At 41.7% G+C, this 18,769-nt stretch overlaps 3 protein-coding genes across 5 annotated transcripts in view; 2 read left to right on the top strand and 1 right to left on the bottom strand.

The window, feature by feature from the left end:
• The window catches only part of LOC104963714 (netrin-4-like), an 11,173-nt gene extending 8,515 nt beyond the window's left edge, over positions 1 to 2,658 (top strand). The window contains exon 10 of the mRNA XM_010792349.1: positions 568 to 2,658. Coding sequence (XP_010790651.1) covers positions 568 to 710 — 143 coding nt within the window. The 3' untranslated portion in view covers positions 711 to 2,658. The remainder of the gene's footprint in view (positions 1 to 567) is intronic.
• On the bottom strand, positions 2,333 to 9,214 carry LOC104963715 (methionine aminopeptidase 2-like). The gene is made up of 11 exons (XM_010792350.1): positions 9,016 to 9,214; positions 8,150 to 8,263; positions 7,879 to 7,941; positions 7,108 to 7,210; positions 6,648 to 6,809; positions 5,827 to 6,008; positions 5,510 to 5,604; positions 4,540 to 4,636; positions 4,346 to 4,449; positions 3,196 to 3,311; positions 2,333 to 3,017 (listed from the first exon to the last, which is right to left on the bottom strand). Exons 1-11 carry the CDS (start codon positions 9,188 to 9,190, stop codon positions 2,765 to 2,767), a joined length of 1,464 nt encoding a protein of 487 aa, XP_010790652.1. The 5' UTR covers positions 9,191 to 9,214; the 3' UTR covers positions 2,333 to 2,764.
• A 99-nt stretch (positions 9,215 to 9,313) lies between these two features.
• On the top strand, positions 9,314 to 18,593 carry LOC104963712 (uncharacterized protein C3orf20). 3 transcript variants are annotated; one of them, XM_010792345.1, is made up of 18 exons: positions 9,314 to 9,924; positions 10,004 to 10,077; positions 10,161 to 10,651; positions 11,752 to 11,808; positions 11,888 to 11,987; positions 12,774 to 12,983; positions 13,074 to 13,223; positions 13,535 to 13,655; positions 14,025 to 14,150; positions 14,236 to 14,343; positions 14,530 to 14,701; positions 14,971 to 15,193; positions 15,913 to 15,996; positions 16,089 to 16,434; positions 16,722 to 16,838; positions 17,392 to 17,534; positions 17,900 to 18,019; positions 18,159 to 18,593. In XM_010792345.1, exons 1-18 carry the CDS (start codon positions 9,865 to 9,867, stop codon positions 18,262 to 18,264), a joined length of 2,808 nt encoding a protein of 935 aa, XP_010790647.1. In that variant the 5' UTR covers positions 9,314 to 9,864; the 3' UTR covers positions 18,265 to 18,593. The 3 variants fall into 3 exon arrangements, with proteins under 3 accessions (XP_010790647.1, XP_010790646.1, XP_010790645.1); XM_010792344.1 differs by having other exon boundaries at positions 14,224 to 14,343; positions 18,162 to 18,593; XM_010792343.1 differs by having other exon boundaries at positions 14,224 to 14,343.
• Positions 18,594 to 18,769: the final 176 nt, after the last annotated feature.

The following is an 18,769-nucleotide window of genomic DNA, read 5'->3' as shown; positions in this document are numbered from 1 at the left end:
AGGAGAGACAGAGTATGAGCTTTATTGAGCTTTAACTAAGATACACTGAACAGTAGGGATGAAACGATACCAACACGGTACGAGAATATCGCGATAAAAAGTCCACGGTACGATATTTATTGCGATATTGGAAAAATAAAGGGAAAACAATGTGAATTTTTTTTTATCTTGAATTATTTTTCTTTATTAAATAATAAATCTGATTTGTACAGCTTTTTAGTAGGATAGTAGTATTTTAAAGTGTCAACAATATAATAATCAGACCCTGCAATAGAATAAATCAAGTTTCACTTTAGTTTTTCAAGTTTATTATATTGTTGACACTTTAAAATACTACTATCCTACTAAAAAGCTGTACAAATCAGATTTATTATTTAATAAAGAAAAATAATTCAAGATAAAAAAAAATTCACATTGTTTTCCCTTTATTTTTCAATATCGCAATAAATATCGTACCGTGGACTTTTTATCGCGATATTCTCGTACCGTGTTGGTATCGTTACATCCCTACTGTTCAGTGTATCTTAGTTAAAGCTCTATAAAGCTCATACTCTGTCTCTCCTCCAGATTCTGAGTATGTAGTGGCTGGTCATGAGGACTGGAAGACGGGCCGACTGATGATCAACACAAAGAGCTTGGTTAAACCGTGGAAAGCAACCCTGGGACGCAAAATCCTCCACATCCTCGGAAAATACTGCGGCCGTCGGTAGAACTGCAGCGGGATGGAGACAGTGAGGATAATCTGCGACATACGGTGTGCAGAATGAACAGAGGGACTGTTCCTATTAGGCATTACTTTGACACTAAATAGAAAGCAAACAAAACCCCATGCCTACTACAGGGGGTTTCACAGTTTCTTCTGTTTCTAAAGGGGAGTTCAAAGCCCCGAGAAACAGCTACAACGCCAAAGTGCCTGTGGTAGAAATCAGCACATACCTCGACTACAGTCACCTAAGAGTCAAAGAGAACAAAGCAAGCCATAAAGACTTTCACCTTAACAAAGACAATGTGTTTTATTACTGTATTATATTTTTCCAGGTTATTTAATTAACAGTAAGCGTGTTAAAAACTCAATTACTCACTTTATTTCCGGGCCAGTGTTGCTGTCAGAATTGATGAGTCAGTCATGCCCTCCTGTATCAATTCAATTTAGAGCTGTTTACTCTGATATCTTGCAAAGGAGCGGACTGAATTATCTTTGTCGCCTCACTGTTATTGGCGATAAATCATGAATGAAGTCAACACCAGATTGTGTGTGGATGTGCTCGATGTCCTTGGCAGGAGTCTGGGACTGTGCAGGTCAGAACAAGTAAATCCTGGATGAGGGGAGAGGATGAAAAAACATTAAAGGAATCAGGCGGCTTAATCTGAGCCGCTCTGCTCTGGCAAACTTGCCCGACTGCTGTCTGACAAGAGCAACACACACTGCGCTCCACCCTCTCCTGTCTGGAGTACATGCAGCCGGCTAACACTCTGGATTTAGTTTGCCCTCTCAGCAGGTTCGCTTACGAGAGTGTGTGATTGTCAGGTTGCTTCAGTCAGACTTGATTCTGTGAGGATTTTCTCCTCTCCTACTTACCATTTGAGGATTCACTTCAGATGGACTCTCTGAACCCTATCTGAACCAATGTGTGTGTGTGAGAAAGAGAACACACACTCTTTAAGCATTTCTCCTCCTGTGACTTCCTCTGCTCCTAGATCAATGTGTATTAAAAGCCTGGGTATTCATTGACATCACAGTTCATCGGATGCAGAGTCCACAGGCCATTTTTTGAGCCAGGCCCCAGTTAAGAATAGGTCGGGTCCGCTGTCTCCAAGGAGAAGGACAAACTCTGTGAGGAGACATGAAGCATTCCTCAAACATGACATCAACGCCCGTGTCCTTGTCCCAAAGACCTTACCAAAATAAGAGAAATGGGCTGGAGATTTCCTTGTAAAGGACAAAGTGGTGATTCAGGGGGCGTGAATGTACTTTGCTGTTATGTGATATTTTTAATGCTCTTCCTGTTTATTATATGTTCTTATTTTTGTCCTCTAAGCTGCATAAATAACACATCAGTGTGCTCATTCTTAATGCTTCTGGGAAAAGGTTTGTTTACTTTCCATGACGACTTACAATTAAGCACAAGACAAGAAAATCTTGATGTAACTTACTGTAATATTTGTATGAGTACAAGTGGCTGACTGGTGATTGAACCATGTTTTAGTACCGCCCTCCTTTGGTTAAAAGAGAGAAATACACCTCCTACAACATCAGATATTGCTGGTTATGTAATTAAGCATGCTGCACTCTAAACTTTAGTACTTATAAATATGCAAACACAGTAATCGATTCAAGTTTGATAACAATTTATTTCTTATAAAAACTGCATTAAATTAAAATGGAGCAAAGAAATATATAAATGTCATTGCTCCTCACATGGTAATGAAGCAAAACATTTTCAGGTGAGTTATTCACCAAAACCTTTTTTGCATGTTTGTTTTGCATATATAACTTTTGCATACATCCTAAAAGCATCAAAATATGGCCTAAATGACAACACTACATTTCTTAAAGATATGCCCTTTGTCTTTTGCCTCAATCATTTGAAAAGTAACTACTATTAAGCTTCTACCAGGACCCAAATCGTTTCGCTCTTGCTTGAATAATGACTTAAAGGTACTAAAGCAGTAGTAATTTAGATCAGAGAAATATTGCATAATTGCGATCGGTCTGCAGAGGTTTCTTGTCTCCTCCTGCTTCTCCTTCAGGTTTGGCGCATGCTTAGTAGTCGTCCCCCCGGCTCACTACCTCCTTGCAGGTGGGCCTGAGTAGGATGGTGTGCTCGTACTGCGCCGTGTAGCTGCCCTTGATGTCGCAGAGCGGAGGGTACGGGTCTATGATGCCAAGGTCACACAGATTCTTCAACGCCATCAGGTACTTGCTCTCACCCAGGCGGTCCAGCCAGCGGCGGCAGAATGCCAGAGTGCCAAAGTTCTCATTGATCACATTCAGCAGATGTTTAGCCCTTGGAAGTCTGCGGCGCAGTAACAACACAGTCATTAGAGAGACAAGCCGGAGACTGGCTATTGATGTAAACAAGACTGTATGCTCAGTCTATTTTGTTAGAAATATGGATTAGAAGACAGAATATGAAGAGCAAATTAACCAAAACACTTTCTCAATTTTGTTTATATTAATACAGCAGAACCAACCTGATTGGTACATGTCCAATGTTGAAGTTTTTCATATAATGCGAGCACTCCATGTCATCGTGGACTGCACCTCTTCCTGTGCTGCCAAATGTCTCAATGGCGTAAGCTTCACCTTCCTAGGAAGCAACAAAAAGAAAGGCAAAACACTTTATTTGGTGACATGTTGAACTAATATGAATGTTTATATTTGTATCGATGCACTTTTATACCGGGCTGAGAGGGTATGATGTTGCAGAAAGGACAAAAAACCCCAGGGGACAGAGTAAATGTAATAAAAGCCTCAAGAAGCCAGAGGCTGACATATTCATGTGGAGTCTATTAAGAGTAGCAGGGTCCTGTGTGGCGCAGCGCCTCCTGCGAGTTGATTGACTCGGTTTCATTGGCGTTTTGTATCTCTATCAGCGCGTGGCTGTTGTCGGAGTCCCTGTGGTATTAGCTGATAACACTGCGACACCCTCTCTCGATGCACCGATAATCAGTCAAAGAGCCAGCGGCCCCGTGGCACGCCCAGCTGCTCTCTGATCACAAAGAGGGTAAGGGCTCTGTTACACCAACACACTTCAGCTAAAAAATACAACACGTAAAGCTGCCACATCAGCAGCAACCCCCTCCTGCAACCATCAGGTAAAATGCTTGACTCAGCGACTTGCCAATTAAAATGCTCAGTTCTCTCCAAATACTACTGCAGCTGTGCGAGTGTGAGGCAGGCGGTGATCGCACTGAGGAAATGTGAGATAGTGCAAAAGCATGTTTCTCCTTGATAGAGTACGATAATGAACACTAGATGCCCACGACTCTTGAGATGAAGTAAGGGTTACGTGTTGCTACTCGATGCGGCTGGTAATTCCATTAAAGTTGTAATTAAAGTGCTGACTCGGGTGACTAAGAAGCTGTTAGAGCAGTGAGTTGGAACACTTCTCTTACACCCCGCCGTCGTAACCCTAACCAGCCACATGTTCTTCCAATTACACTTCAGACTTAAAAAGGGTTTATTTATGTGCAAGGTCAAGCAGCTAATAAAGGTTTAATTTCACACACTCCAGCAAAAAGGTTCTGCAGTGCTGTTTTCTGCTCCTGAATCTGGTCACATCCACATTTGGCTCGGATGTAATCACATTTTGAGTGGGTTCGTATTCGCTGCTGCACAAACCTCCATCCTCGTGGCTTCTCCGCCTTTCACAATAGGGACCGTCTTCCCTGAGTGTATCCTGTACTGTCCGATAGAGTGGCCATTGAGATTCCTGATTGGCTTTACTAGAAAGAGAACAGCACCCAGAGGTTTAATAAATAGGAAGCAGCGCTGGACGTGTGCAAGATAAAAGATGACGAACGACCTCGCGTTACCTTGATATGTTTTCCCATCTATCTCCACCTCGTAAGACTCCATGACCTCCTGAATGGTCTCGCCGACATCGCACAGGCGCACATCAATCCCTGCAAACTGACAGAGAGGTGTTTACTCTCGCATCAATACACGTCGTCATTACAATGCTCACACACACTCAGTCTGGATAGTAAATGTGATGTGTCCTATTTATAGGAAGCGTGGAAACACTTAACAGTTTAGTACACAAACTCCCGAGACCCAAATGAGGAACCCTGCTCATACATTCACAAATGGTAATTCCTAAATACCTGAAAATCAAGGACTAGATTAAAACATATGATAGTTTTAGGTATAGCCACTATGTTAATTAACTCTTATCTAATGATGATTTTCTAGAATGATTAACATAACGCATCATTCCTGAACTCTGAACCATGTTAATAAAATGTCATGATTTATTACTTCCCTTCTCTTAGTTATAATTAAGGGTCTCAATACACTTTGTAGTTTCTGGTTGCATAAGCTGTACATTTTATCTCCTTTTCATTTTCCATATGGCATACATTGCTTACTCAAAATGTTTACAACTATCTATGTATGTTCCCCTAGTAGTATGTACATTTATTTATTTTGACTGTTTATCATATTTTCAGTGTTTTTCATGCAATTTAATGCCTGTATTTATTCAGATAATCTACTAAATATACTGTACCTGATTTTTTCTTTATTATAACATTTTTACAGTCTTATCTTGACCAAAAATACCTTTGTTGTTTACAGTATGTATAAGATCATTACAATTATATTATATTTAACTTACTCTGCATTTTTGTGTCACATAAAGCCAGATTCAGAAACTTAGTTGTTACTGGGAATCCAGCATTAGAGCCAAATATACCCAAATACTCTATTATGGCATTATTTTATAGGTTTAACTGTTAGGAAGTTAGAATGTTAGAATTGGGGAAGGAGGAAGAGCTGTATCACCTTAATGCCGGTGTTAGTTGCGTCTCTCACAGCCTCCAGCAGCCTGTCAAACTTTGGATTAAAGGTGACGGTGAAGGCACAGTCTATTATTCGACCTGAAAGACCAAAAACTTCAGTCAGTTCCAATGAGGTTATCACTGCAGGAAAATTCATCATGTCTTGATCTGAAAAAAGTTAATTAACTTACAAGAACCGCACTTTCCAGGAAGAAATAATTATAATGTAATCATCATTTCACCGTTTCATAATAAATGCCAAGTGTGAAATGGCACAGCAGAACTCCTAAAGCACTTAAAAAGTTATTAGCGAGCGCTTGCCGTTGATGTGCGTCCCAAAGTCGATTTTGCAGACGTCGTCGTAACGCAGCACCGTGGGGTCTCCTGCGTTGGGGGTGTAGTGGGCAGCACAGTGGTTGATGGAGCAGCCGGTGGGGAAGGCCAGACCTGCTTTTAGCCCATTTTCTTTGATGAGCGTCCTGGAGCAGTTCTCCAGCTTCTCACTGCCCAGAAACAGAAATGGGGACAATGGAGGACAGAAACAATGAGACTGTTTTGAGAGCAGATAATGCATGCAGAAGAAAAGGATGAAGCCACAGAATTAATCATGCTTGCTTTGATGCATCCGCACTTTCTATTATATTCTATTTTATTTTATTTACCTGTACTATTGTGTCTGTTTTATTGTGTTGCCCTGTGGGAGGAGCCTGTGACCTAAGATTGTCATTGTCATAGCTACACTGTAGCTATGCACAAATGACAATAAAAGCCTTGAAACATTTAAAACAGACTGGGACAAAGAAGTGCTGAAACCTGAATCAATTTCAAATCAAATCAAAGTTAATTTATGAAGCACTTTTCATACAGAAAACATCAAGTGCTTCTAAATCCAAAAACATAAAAACACATATACTAACCCCACTTCCAAGGTTATAAACAGACTTTGTGAGTGTTAAAAACACTTAATACCAACATAAGTCGATAAACACAGGACTGAAAAAGCAATTATAAAATAAATAAATAAGAATAATTGGACTTAAAGCCAAATTAAAACGTCTCAACTGAGCCAAGGCAGGTATAAGCAGCCAACATTAAACTCCATTAAAAGGGGCTCAAGGTCAACGCTTCAGCACATATCTCACCAGATGTCAATCATGGTCATCCCTGGTTTGATCCAGCTATTAACATAGGAGCGGACCTGCCGATGCGCCTCGGCTGCCTCCCTGAAATCACTCCACATCTCCTCGTTGGCCATGTCCAGCGCCCGCTTCTCCTCACTGGTGGTCCGCCACGCTGCACTGCGCCTGGTGGGGGGTAGACAAGCACACCACAGAGAGGAGGAACTCATTATTTTCTCATTATACAAATACGAGTAATGAGAATACGACACACGACAGGTGAAAGTCGTGTTGATACTTTGCAGATCTGACAAATGAGTTAGCTCCAGAACAGGAGATTAAAGCACACACTGAACATTGCACCTAATTACGCTGTCCAAACATGAATGAGTGCAAAGCAGAGAGACCTAAATAAAAAAAACTAGGCATGTCACACAGTGGAAGACTACTGCTGAGTGTGAGGGACGATGTGGAGGTCACACACCCGTCTTTCGATGGTGGATATTCACACTCCTCTCCCTTTGGAAAGCCTCCGCTGGGAAACAGCTCACAAATAGGGATTGAGGGAGGGTCAGTCTGTCCCTTCACTGTAACCCAGATAGTGAGAAGGAGAAGCAGAGGAAAGCAACCACAAAGAGAGAAAAGAAAATACAAGTTATCCTCCAAATGTTCATGACTTCTGCATTTGAGCCTAGTGAGAGAATTCAGTGCAGCTCCTGCCTTACAGATCTAATCAAGCGGGGCACCCCTGAGTAAAATAAACCTATTTAATCATAAAGCGAGACAAATCTGTGGCAATATAAAAGCATGTGTGTCCTATAGTGGGTTATATGACATGTTACGGGGGTGACTTACTTTCAGTTTGCTCACTCCACACTGTGAGACTGGCATTTACTGATTGTGATGTCATTAATTTTCTTCTGTCTGCCTGACATATATAAGGTCCTCTGTTCTTTTGTCCTACACCTGCCCTCTCTGTCCTACATTATGTGTCTCTCACAACACTAATTAAAAAAAGTCAACCTGCTTTTATACACCTGTTGTATTTACCTAATAGTTGAAAGTGATGTAGAAAAAAACACAGAAGAGCTTTTGCTGTTAGAGTGTTATTTGTGTATCTATAAAATGAGATGTAAACTGCAGTTTCAATTAAAATCCTGAGCGTAGCTAATGTGAATTTGGTTCAAGCAGTCCTTGCCAATAAGCAATCTGTAGCGAGAGATGCATTTGGTGCACTGAGAAGTAAACGGCTTACATCCTTTCTTCTTTTTCTTCTTCTTCTTCCGTTTTCCAGCTGAGTTCTCTCCTTCTTCCCCATCTGTTGAACGCATCATTAGTTTCAATACAGTTTTGCAACGTGAGAAATATCGACAGGAGCTTAGGCGCAATCCCCAGTGTGCTACTGAAAATCAGATATCACATTGCAGATGTAACACGTTGAATTTCACTGAGCACGATCAGGGTCTTAAAGTTCAACACAATCTCCGCTGCAGATGATGAGGAAGATGATGGTGAGGAGGAGTTACCTTCTTCTCCATCCTCCTCCCTCTCTTTGTCCTCCAGTGACTGCTGCTCCATGTGTTTTGTCACATCCCCAACACTTCCAGCTTCTCCATCGCCCTCAGCTTCATTCGTCCCTGCTGCAAAGTCACACACCCGCATGCATGCATGTGCAGGTCAACACGTGCGTGAAGACCATCGGCAATCATGCACATGCATTAAGATACACACACACACACACACACACACACACACACACACACACACACACACACACACTGAGTAAGTAAATCATTTGCGCTTCAGAGTGATTTCAAAAAAGTGCATCCACAACTTGGCAGGGTCTGTGCATAATTTATTTCTTTACCCTGAGAGTCAATATCCTCAAGGGCATTTGTACCTTGCAGCATTATGACATTTAGCCCTTCAGAGACAGAGCTCTGTGGACAGCACTTGACTTATGGCAGGCTCAACAAACTTAGGTTTTCTTAGATTTTTCTTTTCATATCATGAAATTATCATCACGCTTTTTTTGCATTTGAGTGGTTGTCATCTTTTTGCACTAAAACTGTGGATATTACATCATTTCATGCAGCTTAGGGGGATTTATAGGATGGAACATATTTAATCTGGAGTAAAATTACATTTGATTCCACCCATATCTTCAAATGACAGCTTTCACTCAGCTTCGATGGTAATTTCATATTTTCCAGAGACTGTCCCGCGTCTAGTTGAGTTGGGACAGCTGGACAGGAGTCCCATCTGACAGGTTGGAAAGTCTCCTGTCCCGCATATTTGATACACTCGTACTCTTTATCGAGTGGCACTAGAGGAGACAATTTCTGCGCTATTTTCTCAAAGCATCCTCCAATCGCAAAGTGATGCCTCTCACCTGGTGCTGGGGTTTTATTCCTCTTCTTCTTTCTTCTCCTCTTCTTCACGGATTCTGACGCGTCTGCATCTTTTCTCTCCTCGTTCAGATCGTCCCCATTGAGAAGTTGAGGCTCCACTTCACGCTGGAGCTGTAGCTCCGCCATGATCAGCGACTGAGAGGTGAAGTGACGCATAAACTGCTGAGAGCCTCCAGTGGTCAAAGCGGAAAAGTGTGCAGGAGGAAGCTGAGCCAATAATGAGCCATTAGACAATCTCCGCGCAACAACTTGACCCGAGTGGGAAGACGATCCTGCTCTGTCACGAAGAGCAAAAACTTTCATTTATCATGAGATTTTTTTTTCTTCTTCCTGCAGGGGGAATTACATTTTGGGACAGCAACACAATGTGCTCTGTGGAGGGTGAAATGCTTAGTTATGGTGCCATCATGCCCTGATAAATGGCCTGTAAAAGCTGCACTGCCAGAATCATCACTTTGTCTAGCGATGAGTTTCAGGTTACTGTGCGCCCCTGCAGCTCCTCGACTTGTGTGTCACTTCTCCCGTGTGTTCCCAATGGAAAACAGCTTATTTTTCTTGTCAATAATGTTTTTGGTTTTTTGTTTTGTCACAGATTAACTTTCTGTTTGATGCCCGGAGTCGATTAATGGTGCGTATCGCGAATATTTGGAGAGGCGTATAACTGTGTAACCAAGCAACAAGCCCAGCACAAAGAGTGGACTGAGGCACATTGACAGCAGTGGAGGTGGATTTTAAAGCACTAAACTTATGGATGTTTGTGTGCCTATTCTGCGTTTGACGATCATTTTAAGGACATTTAAGTGGATTTAAAAAAAAGAAAGAAAGAAATAATGACTTATTCTGTTGGGCTGACAGAATTCAGATGTGGCCCTTTGTACTTCTTTGACCAGGTGAGGAAATTATTAATTTAGCTGACTACAGTTTATAAGAATCAGCAAGAAATTAACCTCGCAACTGATCTCTCCGCAGCCAACAAAACGAAACCGAATTAAAGGGGCACGAAGCAACATTTTGCATTTTAATTTGGCACGTGAAGAAGCAAGGTAATCAAAGTCCCTTATTGCTATGCGCAGTCTTTTAACCTTCTTCTTGTGCGATGAAATACTTTTTTCTCATTTTCCCACAGTCATCCAGATGACAACACAGAAGGTAAAAGTGGTGAGCTCACTCAGAGGCTGTCAGGTGAAACATGTGGAGATGGTGAACCTGATACCTCTGTCGGTGCACTCAACATAAAGGACCAGGATCCCATGCGAGACGCATACCAGCGAGCAGCCCCTCAGATATTAAATGACCTGGCTCGCCTGCTTTCACGACATAAGTGGACTGAGGAGGGCCGTATTCCTCACGGGATTGTAAATATTCTGAATTGCTCCTGGAAGGATCTAACAGCGGGGACGGTGCACTTTAAAAGTCCGGAGCAGGCCGTCGAAATACGGAAGTCCAAAGGTTCCGGGAAGCTGGATGAATCTCGATCCAGTCAAGTGTCCGCCGAAGACAAGAGGGAGGCAGGAGGGAGAAACTCATGTGTTGTGGAAAATGGTGGTCCCTCTGTGAGAAAACCACAACTCAGCTCAAATCCACGCATGAAAAAGCGTAAACACAGTTCAAAAACAGGTAAACATATTTCTGGGTACAGCCCACCTCTGCCTGAAAAAAAAAACCTGTGGAAAAGTGAAATACCTAAAGAAACTCACTGTCAAAAGTATGACGAGATACAGTACATCTCTACCACACTTAAGATAGCCAACAATAGATTGTTAACTCACTATACAATATGCTGTCTAATTAAAAAAACAAATTTAATATTTGTTTGAATTGTTTCTGTCCTTCACATGAAAAGGGCTTAGCATGCACAGTAATTAATCTTTAATAATGGTTAATAGATCATTTATTTAAGCCTTCATGATAAACCAGGTAAAATAAAACTCCCTCCTAATGCATACACCTGCTACGTAATTTGACATTTCTGAAAAATGGCTGCACAGCACCTGGACCAAAATCTATGCATTTGCATATGAATAACTAGTATAATTGGGCTATTAGAATCAAGAATACATTGATTAAGGTAATATGTCATGTTAGTTCTGCAGGCATACATATTTGAAAGTAATTAATGATGGCTCTTCTTCCACTACATTTAGCTGTAAGTGTCAATAAACAGTTTGACAAAGCAAGTAGGCTCTAAAAAGATATGCATATGCAACCTGGCAACCCAAGAGTATGTTTTACAAATGGCCTTTAAGGTTTAATAAATGATTTTTTAACACTCTGTTGTGCCTTTAGTTAAAGCCCAAACAGTTTATATAATATGCATTATTAGAAAATGCTAGTGTTGCAAAGGAACAATTGTGTAAAACTGAGAAAAGTCAGAACAGACATAACTATATTTGGGGCTCTAATGTAAAGAGACAATGACAGTGAGAGTGAAAACCCATTAAGTAATATCTCATGACCTTTAAAGACTGAATGTGAGGACAGCTTGGGTTGCAAGCTTGTGGAAGTGAGGGGATTAGTTTAACAGATAGGACAAGGTAGCTGGGTAAAGATGTACTGCTGTCTGTTAATCAGTTACAGAGCTATTGAGTTACAGTATTGAGTTCCTTAGTGCCACTGTTAGGGACTGAAGTATCGCCAGTATTGTCTTCACAGATTCAATGAAAAGGTGAATCCGACCTCAGCTGATAAACTGACTAAGATCTGTTTTTCCTCCGCAGCTCTCAGCTCCAGTACTGTCAGTTTCTCCATCTCATCCAACAGCTGCAGTAATCCAGGTGAGACATTGTGTTCATGAAGGCCGCTGTGTCTTTGGTCGTCTCTCTGCTGCCTCAGCTGGATGTGATTTGTGTCCAGGTTGGATCATCCAGTCGAAGCTGCCCTCCTGTGATGAGGCTCAGCAGATCCGTCTCTGTCAGTGGGTGGTGGAGCGACTCCAGGCCGCAAGAAGTCTCCAGTGGGTTGTTAACCTTTACTAATGCGTGTGCAAATGTAAACGTGTGCAAATGTGTGTCAAATGAGTGGTTACATATTCCATAATGTGATCTGATAATCAGATGTTTCCAGGGACAGCAATGTCAGTCAATCTGTCAGTCCATACTGCAATATCTCAATTACTATTCAATGCACTTACACTGACAGATATGATTCAACAACTCTGGTGATCATCTGACTTTTTATCTCACCTGCTGTTCATTAATCTAGTCACACGTCTTTACATTTATTAGATGGATTGGAACACACTTTTGCAGAGATATTCTTGATTCCCAGATATGACCTTGCTAATTTCAACAAAATGCAGGGGGTAAAGAGAACTATTACACATGCATGTCCCACTGAGGCTGGATTGTAATAACTTTGGTGTTTCCATGACTTATCTTGTGGCGCCCTAATAACGTTGAAATTGAACTTACTTCACAACCTTCTGACTAAAATCCTGCGCACATCCCACTCAGCTATTCTTTGCATTCAGTGCTAATTAGTGCATTTTAAAATGCCTTCTATCACGCTAACATAATTAACATGATGAACAACATTACACCTCTTACGTTAGTGTTTGTCTAAAAGTATGTCTAGAATATTCTAGCTTGGGCTGCTGTTCTGGTTTTTAATGATCTGTTGAGTTAATCCTTAATTGTTGGGAGTAATCTTTACTGTATTTTAAATGAAGTCATTCTTTTTGCTATGTGCTACATGACGAGAGACCAGTTCTCAAACATTCAAATATCACCCCTTTTCATAGAACACTACAAACTGAGCAGGATCTGAACAAGCCCCTCATTCTCCGTCATTATGGTGATGCTAAGGTCAAACTGAAGGATGGGAGGGCGAGGAGAAAGGTGCAGCCTGCTGCTCTTGTCAACGGGATGCCGCAGGTACCAGAAATGAAACCCGTGGATCCATCACGGCAGAAACTACACTACAGGATCAACGACGGCTCCTCCTTCATATAGTATCCTTCTCTCGTCATGTTTATTCAGAAGTTCCAGTAGTCGTACAAGAAAGGCATTGTACCCTTTGACCCTTGACCTTGGGCTCTCAGCTACCCGTCTGGTTGTATCGCCGTATGCCAGAGTCGCTCAGGTTTGCCGTGTGGAGGCTTCTATACCAACGTGTTCAATGACAGCGAGTGTCCCGTTATTCTGGCGACTATCACAGCGTTCGGGAACGGGGCTGCGACAAACCCTCTAACGTGAGTTTGGTGCTGATATGTCAGACAGTCTGAGCAAATGAAACGGGTGCTCTGCTGAGAGTAAGTAAATAAAATGTCAGGATAATATCCTCTCTGGCTTTTCTTAGAGAGCTTCCGACATTGGAAAAAATGATCAGTTATCTTATGAATGTAGGATATTTAGCACCCATTGTTTATTATTGATGTTCTCATCTGGCTCCCCCAAAGAAAGCAAAAAATGGCTTTTCTCCTAAATGCTGAAAGTCTTTCAACAGCCTTTCTATAACCATGTATGTGTTACGACTTTAACAATGTTTACACTTGTTCTCCAGCTCTGTCATTACAGCAGTGTGGGACCAGGATGGTGGATTCATATGTGACCAGCATGGGAAGATCACTAAGGAGTGGAGCTGTCAGAAAGACCGCACACTGAAGGAGAAGATTGAAATTCAGGTGCAGCCAGTGTGCAAGAGTGACACAACCTCTGACATATTTAATAGTATAATAGATTATATCCATGTTCTTTGTGCAATGAACAAACAGCTTCATGTTGTACAAAAACCAGGCCAAAGTTTATCTGCTGACAGGATATATGGTCAGTGACAAGAGTAGTTAAAGAACCTGACGTGTGAGACAATTGTAAGAAGTGCATTTGAGAAACTGGGCATGAGAGGTATGACGCATGACCTACTGATGACTGAACACAAAGTTTCTCTGACAGGGGATAGGGGTTTTATAACAGTGTGCTTATTAGATAACCGTGAAATAATTATCATATTTGATTAGGGAAAACTTCAAATCAGTTTTTTTTGTCTCCTTCAGTTGTCAGATGTAATTTCTGTGAGGCTGCTCAGTGGTACCTCTGCCATGCTCAGCTTCAGGTGCAACAACGAAAGTGTTCAACTTCCTCTTTCTGTCCTGTCCAACCTTAACAAATCACGAGAAACGGTAAGATTAATGTTTAACAGATATTGGATTTATGATTAAACTCCTATCTGTAACGCCACCCTTGTATTAACAGACATGTTTGCAGACTGAAGAAAAGTTGACCTCCGACTCTGCTCAAGACCTGTTGCTGTTGAGGAAGACAACAAACCCTGTTGTGGTCCTAGAGAGCAAGAGGAACCTGATGTTAACACCTGTAAGACACTTTTTATTCCCTGCAGACACTTTCCCATTACATAACTTTATAGACTCAAGTGTTACAACAACACCGAGGATCTATTTTGAGAAATTTCACTGAGTCACTTTGTATAAAACAGCTGGCTAAAGGCCTTTTGTTGTTCTATATATTCTAACCCACCATGCGAGTAATGATGTATGGCAGGTGTCAGTGTGCTCCCTGGAGGTGCTCCAGATGGTTGGAGAGGTGGAGGGGCTGGAGGAGCCGTCAGCACAGTGGAGAAGAGGAGGGCATGTTGGCAGGGAGCTGAAGAGGCTTCAGCAGAGAGTACGAAACACCCTGGACGGCTGGCTGGATTATTACCGAGTGGCCATAGGTTCGTACATTTATAGCTTTTATGAGAACAACATTGTGTTCTTACGCGAGTTATAAAACTATGCAGTGCAAAAAAAGTCTCTTTGAGCCAATCTGATCCAAGGTAAGGTTGTTTAGGAGTGATTCAGTGAAGACAACATTTACAGTATCATCTCATCCTGCAAACTCAACATTATTGAATAGTCCCATCAGGATCCTGTTCACGGTCACTCGTGTCACTCGGTGTCCGTGTGCATTTCTGAGTGACCTCTTCCTCTTCCTCTCCTTCAGGTATCAAGTGTCCTGACATGAAACGGATGCCAGATGCCCCACTGAGGACCAGGCTGAGGAGGGAGGTGCAGTCAGCGGCTCTGCCCTCTCTGAACCCACCTGAGCGGGCAGATGCTAGAGCAGTGCGGCCAGAGGAGGGCAGGAAAGAGTTACAGGAGCAACAAAGACATCTGTCCGCACCGGCAGAAAGACCTCCTCTGGACTGCTACGTCAAGCTGCCCAGGTGCACATTTAACATGAGAATATAGGACCAGAATGTTTGCCATTGGGACCACACTAACACTTTTAATTCTAAATGTACTTTATTTTACTGTTTCAAGCTGGAGCCATACTTGGTAGTTAAATGCTGGCTATGTTCACACTGCAGGCAAAAGTGACTCAAAACAGATTTCTTTATTGGGCTAATGTGGCCCAGATCTGTTTTGAACAGCACAAATCACGTGATAGTTTTGTTCCCAAAGTCTGATTTGTGCCACTTTTATATGCGATCCTAATAATGTAAAGGCGTTATTTTTTCACAATGTTCTCGTCTGCTCAGAGATTGTCTGGCTTCCACTGCATAGCAACATATACATGAAACCAAATTCAGAACCTATACCTACCTAGTTATTGATTTTGTTGTAGTTACACAAACACAATGTTCATTGATCAATCTCAAGTGCTTGAGCTCTGTACAGATGGTCCTGCATGATCTAATACATAATATAAGGAAGCGTGTGGTGCAGTGGGTTGTAAGTTGGTGTTCGGGTCAGGGGGTCACAGGTTCAAACCCCTCTGCAGTCAGCATGTCGTTGTGTCCCTGGGCAAGACACTTCACCCCAAATTGCTCCTGTGGGGATTGCCCACAGTATTGAGTATGTAAGTGGCTTTGGATTAAAGCGTCTAACAAGTAACATGTAATGTAAATATAACATTTCACTGTTTTGATCTGCATGTTTTTAGGACACGGAAAAAGCAAACAAACGAAGAACCCCGTCTTGTGACACAGATAGGACCCCTTCAAATTCATGGCAACATCCAAATTGAGTAAGACCACATAAAAATTGACATAAACTGCAGTTTATAAGAGCAAGAGTTTATTTACAATGACAGCTTCACTATCACTCCCACTCTGCCAGGTCAGTATTTATTCCAAACGGTGCAGATTTGCAGCCCTCCGCTATTGCCCCACCATCGTTCACCCCCTCCACCCCCCTCACTGTGTGCCCCGCTCTGCTGAGAGCCGCCCTGCTCGGGGAGGGGGGGCGCAGGCGGTGCTGCTGCAGCGCTGCACTGATGCCAGTGCTGACGGACCCGGAGTACGATGCCTTCGTCATGGGCCAGCCTCCGCACAGTCAACAGATCCTGGTGGTGTGTGTGACTCCTCCACCTCAACACGTCAACACACAAGCAGCGCCGGGCCAGGAGGTGCTGCAGCTGCTGTACAGGAAGAGGAACAAGCACAGAACCATGCCCTGTTCTCAGGTGGGCTGTCTCACATGCAGGGGGTGCAGAAAATAACAACAACACAAGAAGCAGCAATTTCACCCTATTTTGCGAACCCAACATCATTACAGTCTCCAATTTGCAGCATGTGCATCACTTTTACTTTGCTGTAATCCAGTCCTACAGCAAGTACACTAAATGTGAAATATACATTGCTTTGCACATACTAAAAACAGAGGATCAGAGAAAGACATACTACAGTCAGAAGTGTATTGAAAAGTATGTATTTCAGCAAACTCAGTAACAGGTTTTTGTTTTAAATCTAGTGCCAGATGGATTCATTTCGCCTGCTGAGGTATGAGATGTCAACAGGGAAGCCCAGCTGTGTTGCGGGGAGCATCCTGCTGCAGCAGCGGCATAACGCAGCTCCAGGGATGGTGCTGGTCAGTACAACCACTGCAGGCTCAGCTCAGTGCAGGGTTTCAATGTTTCCTCTGGGTGGCAGCAGCAGTACTTGCCTGAAGCTGAAGAGGGGAAAGTATGAGGGGGATGTGGTGAGGAGGAATGTTGTAAGCTACTGTCCTTACCAAGAAAACCCAGACAGTTATTATTAAAGTAGCAGTGAAGGATGGCGCCTCTTAATTACTAAAAGGTTGGTTAATTTTTAGCCCAAAGTCATGACAGCTGCTCCAGTGAGTTTTGCTGTAAGATTAAATTCCTCTCTACAGTCCATAAATCAAACAGAAAACCTAAGTCTTACACACATTGAACACACACTCTAGGACCCTCAGTTGTGAAAAGTACAAATTTCCACATTACTGATATGACGAACATTTGGAAAAGAGAGAATCAGCATTGTGACGCAAACCACTTCTCCATACTCTAAATATACAGTGTAGACTGCTTTTTAAATCCCACAATGAAAAACTGCAGTGTTCATAGTTTTGTTTTTCCGTTTCCACACATCTAATGTGATGTTGCTTGTTCATGTGATAGATGTACATCAGAGGGAAGCTGCTGTTCGTGGGCTTCATATTCAGTGGTCACAACTGCACAGTCAGAGACCTTCACAAGCAAATCTCCAGAACAAGGAGAGACTACAGATTAGGTGTGAGCCTCCCTACAGACTACAAGTTCAGGTATCACTGCAACACGCCCCGTGTGAATCTGATCTACTGTATCAAACTCAATCTTTACTGTAATGTAGTGAAACAGTGTGAATGTAAAGTGTTACATTTAAATATTACGGGAATATATGTACAGGGATTATTATGACATTCAAAGCAAAGGTTCAATATTTAACGAAAATGCATTTTATACATGCAGAAATTAAGTTTACTGCTTTAATTGTTTTCATAATTTGTAAACAATATATATTCATATAATTTACTTACATGTTTTGTTAGTAAATAATACAAATAGAAACACTTAAGTGAAGATTTGAAGTATCTCAAAATGGTACTAAGTATAGTTACTTTCATAGTTTTCTGTCCTTTCCTTGCAGCAATACAGTTGATACCCCTTCAGCCGCAGATGCACACGACTCCCAAAGTTCCACAATAAAAACAACAGATAACAAAAAACTGACTCCTTCAGTGGAAAGAAACCAGAAGGCCAATGAGAAGTAAGTGACTGAGATTCCTGCAACAAGATATACATTTTATTTAATACATGTGCTGTGTTCTTATGAATAGTGATGGTCCATATACTGTTATTTAACGCATGATACAAAGTAATAACGTGTTAAATGTCTTCTTTCTAAGCAGAAAAAACAATAAAGTTCCTGAAGTATCAAACCGGCAACATAGAGACTTTTGTATCAAAGCAAAGAAGACTCCAGCATTCCCCCGTGTTGTTATCACACACTGAACATGATCTGTGACGGGATTACATCTGTATCAGTCCACTTTAAGTTATTAAAACACTATTATAGTACACTACTAATGTACTATTAAATTGCAGCCTCATTTGTTTACTATGCAGTAGACTAGTCTAATAACTTGCACCTGAAATGTGACATTTTTAAATTTATTTTGGTACAGAGAAGTAGGCCAACACAGGCATCAAGGATCAGGATTTATCATCCAGATAAACATTGCATGATTTATTATTTCAATTGGGGTTTAATTTTCATCAAATATCAATGACAAACATCTGCATTCACTGCAATATTTTACGAGCAGATTTAATAAAAAGAAAACGCCAAACTACTCACTACTGTGTTTCCTTTTTTATAAATCTAATATCTCTTGACATTTATTAATCTAATGTTCTTTGGCAAGATGTCCTTCATATCACTTATTTCCTCTTAGCCAGAGCTGTTCCTGTAAATATGACTGATTTATGATCCTGGTGACAGACTGACAGCATGGTG

Source organism: Notothenia coriiceps, unplaced genomic scaffold, assembly GCF_000735185.1.
Source record: "Notothenia coriiceps isolate Sejong01 unplaced genomic scaffold, NC01 NC01_scaffold00036399, whole genome shotgun sequence".
NCBI lineage: Eukaryota > Metazoa > Chordata > Actinopteri > Perciformes > Nototheniidae > Notothenia > Notothenia coriiceps.
The sequence above is the reverse complement of the archived record's forward strand: the minus strand, read 5'-3'. Positions and strand labels throughout refer to the sequence as shown.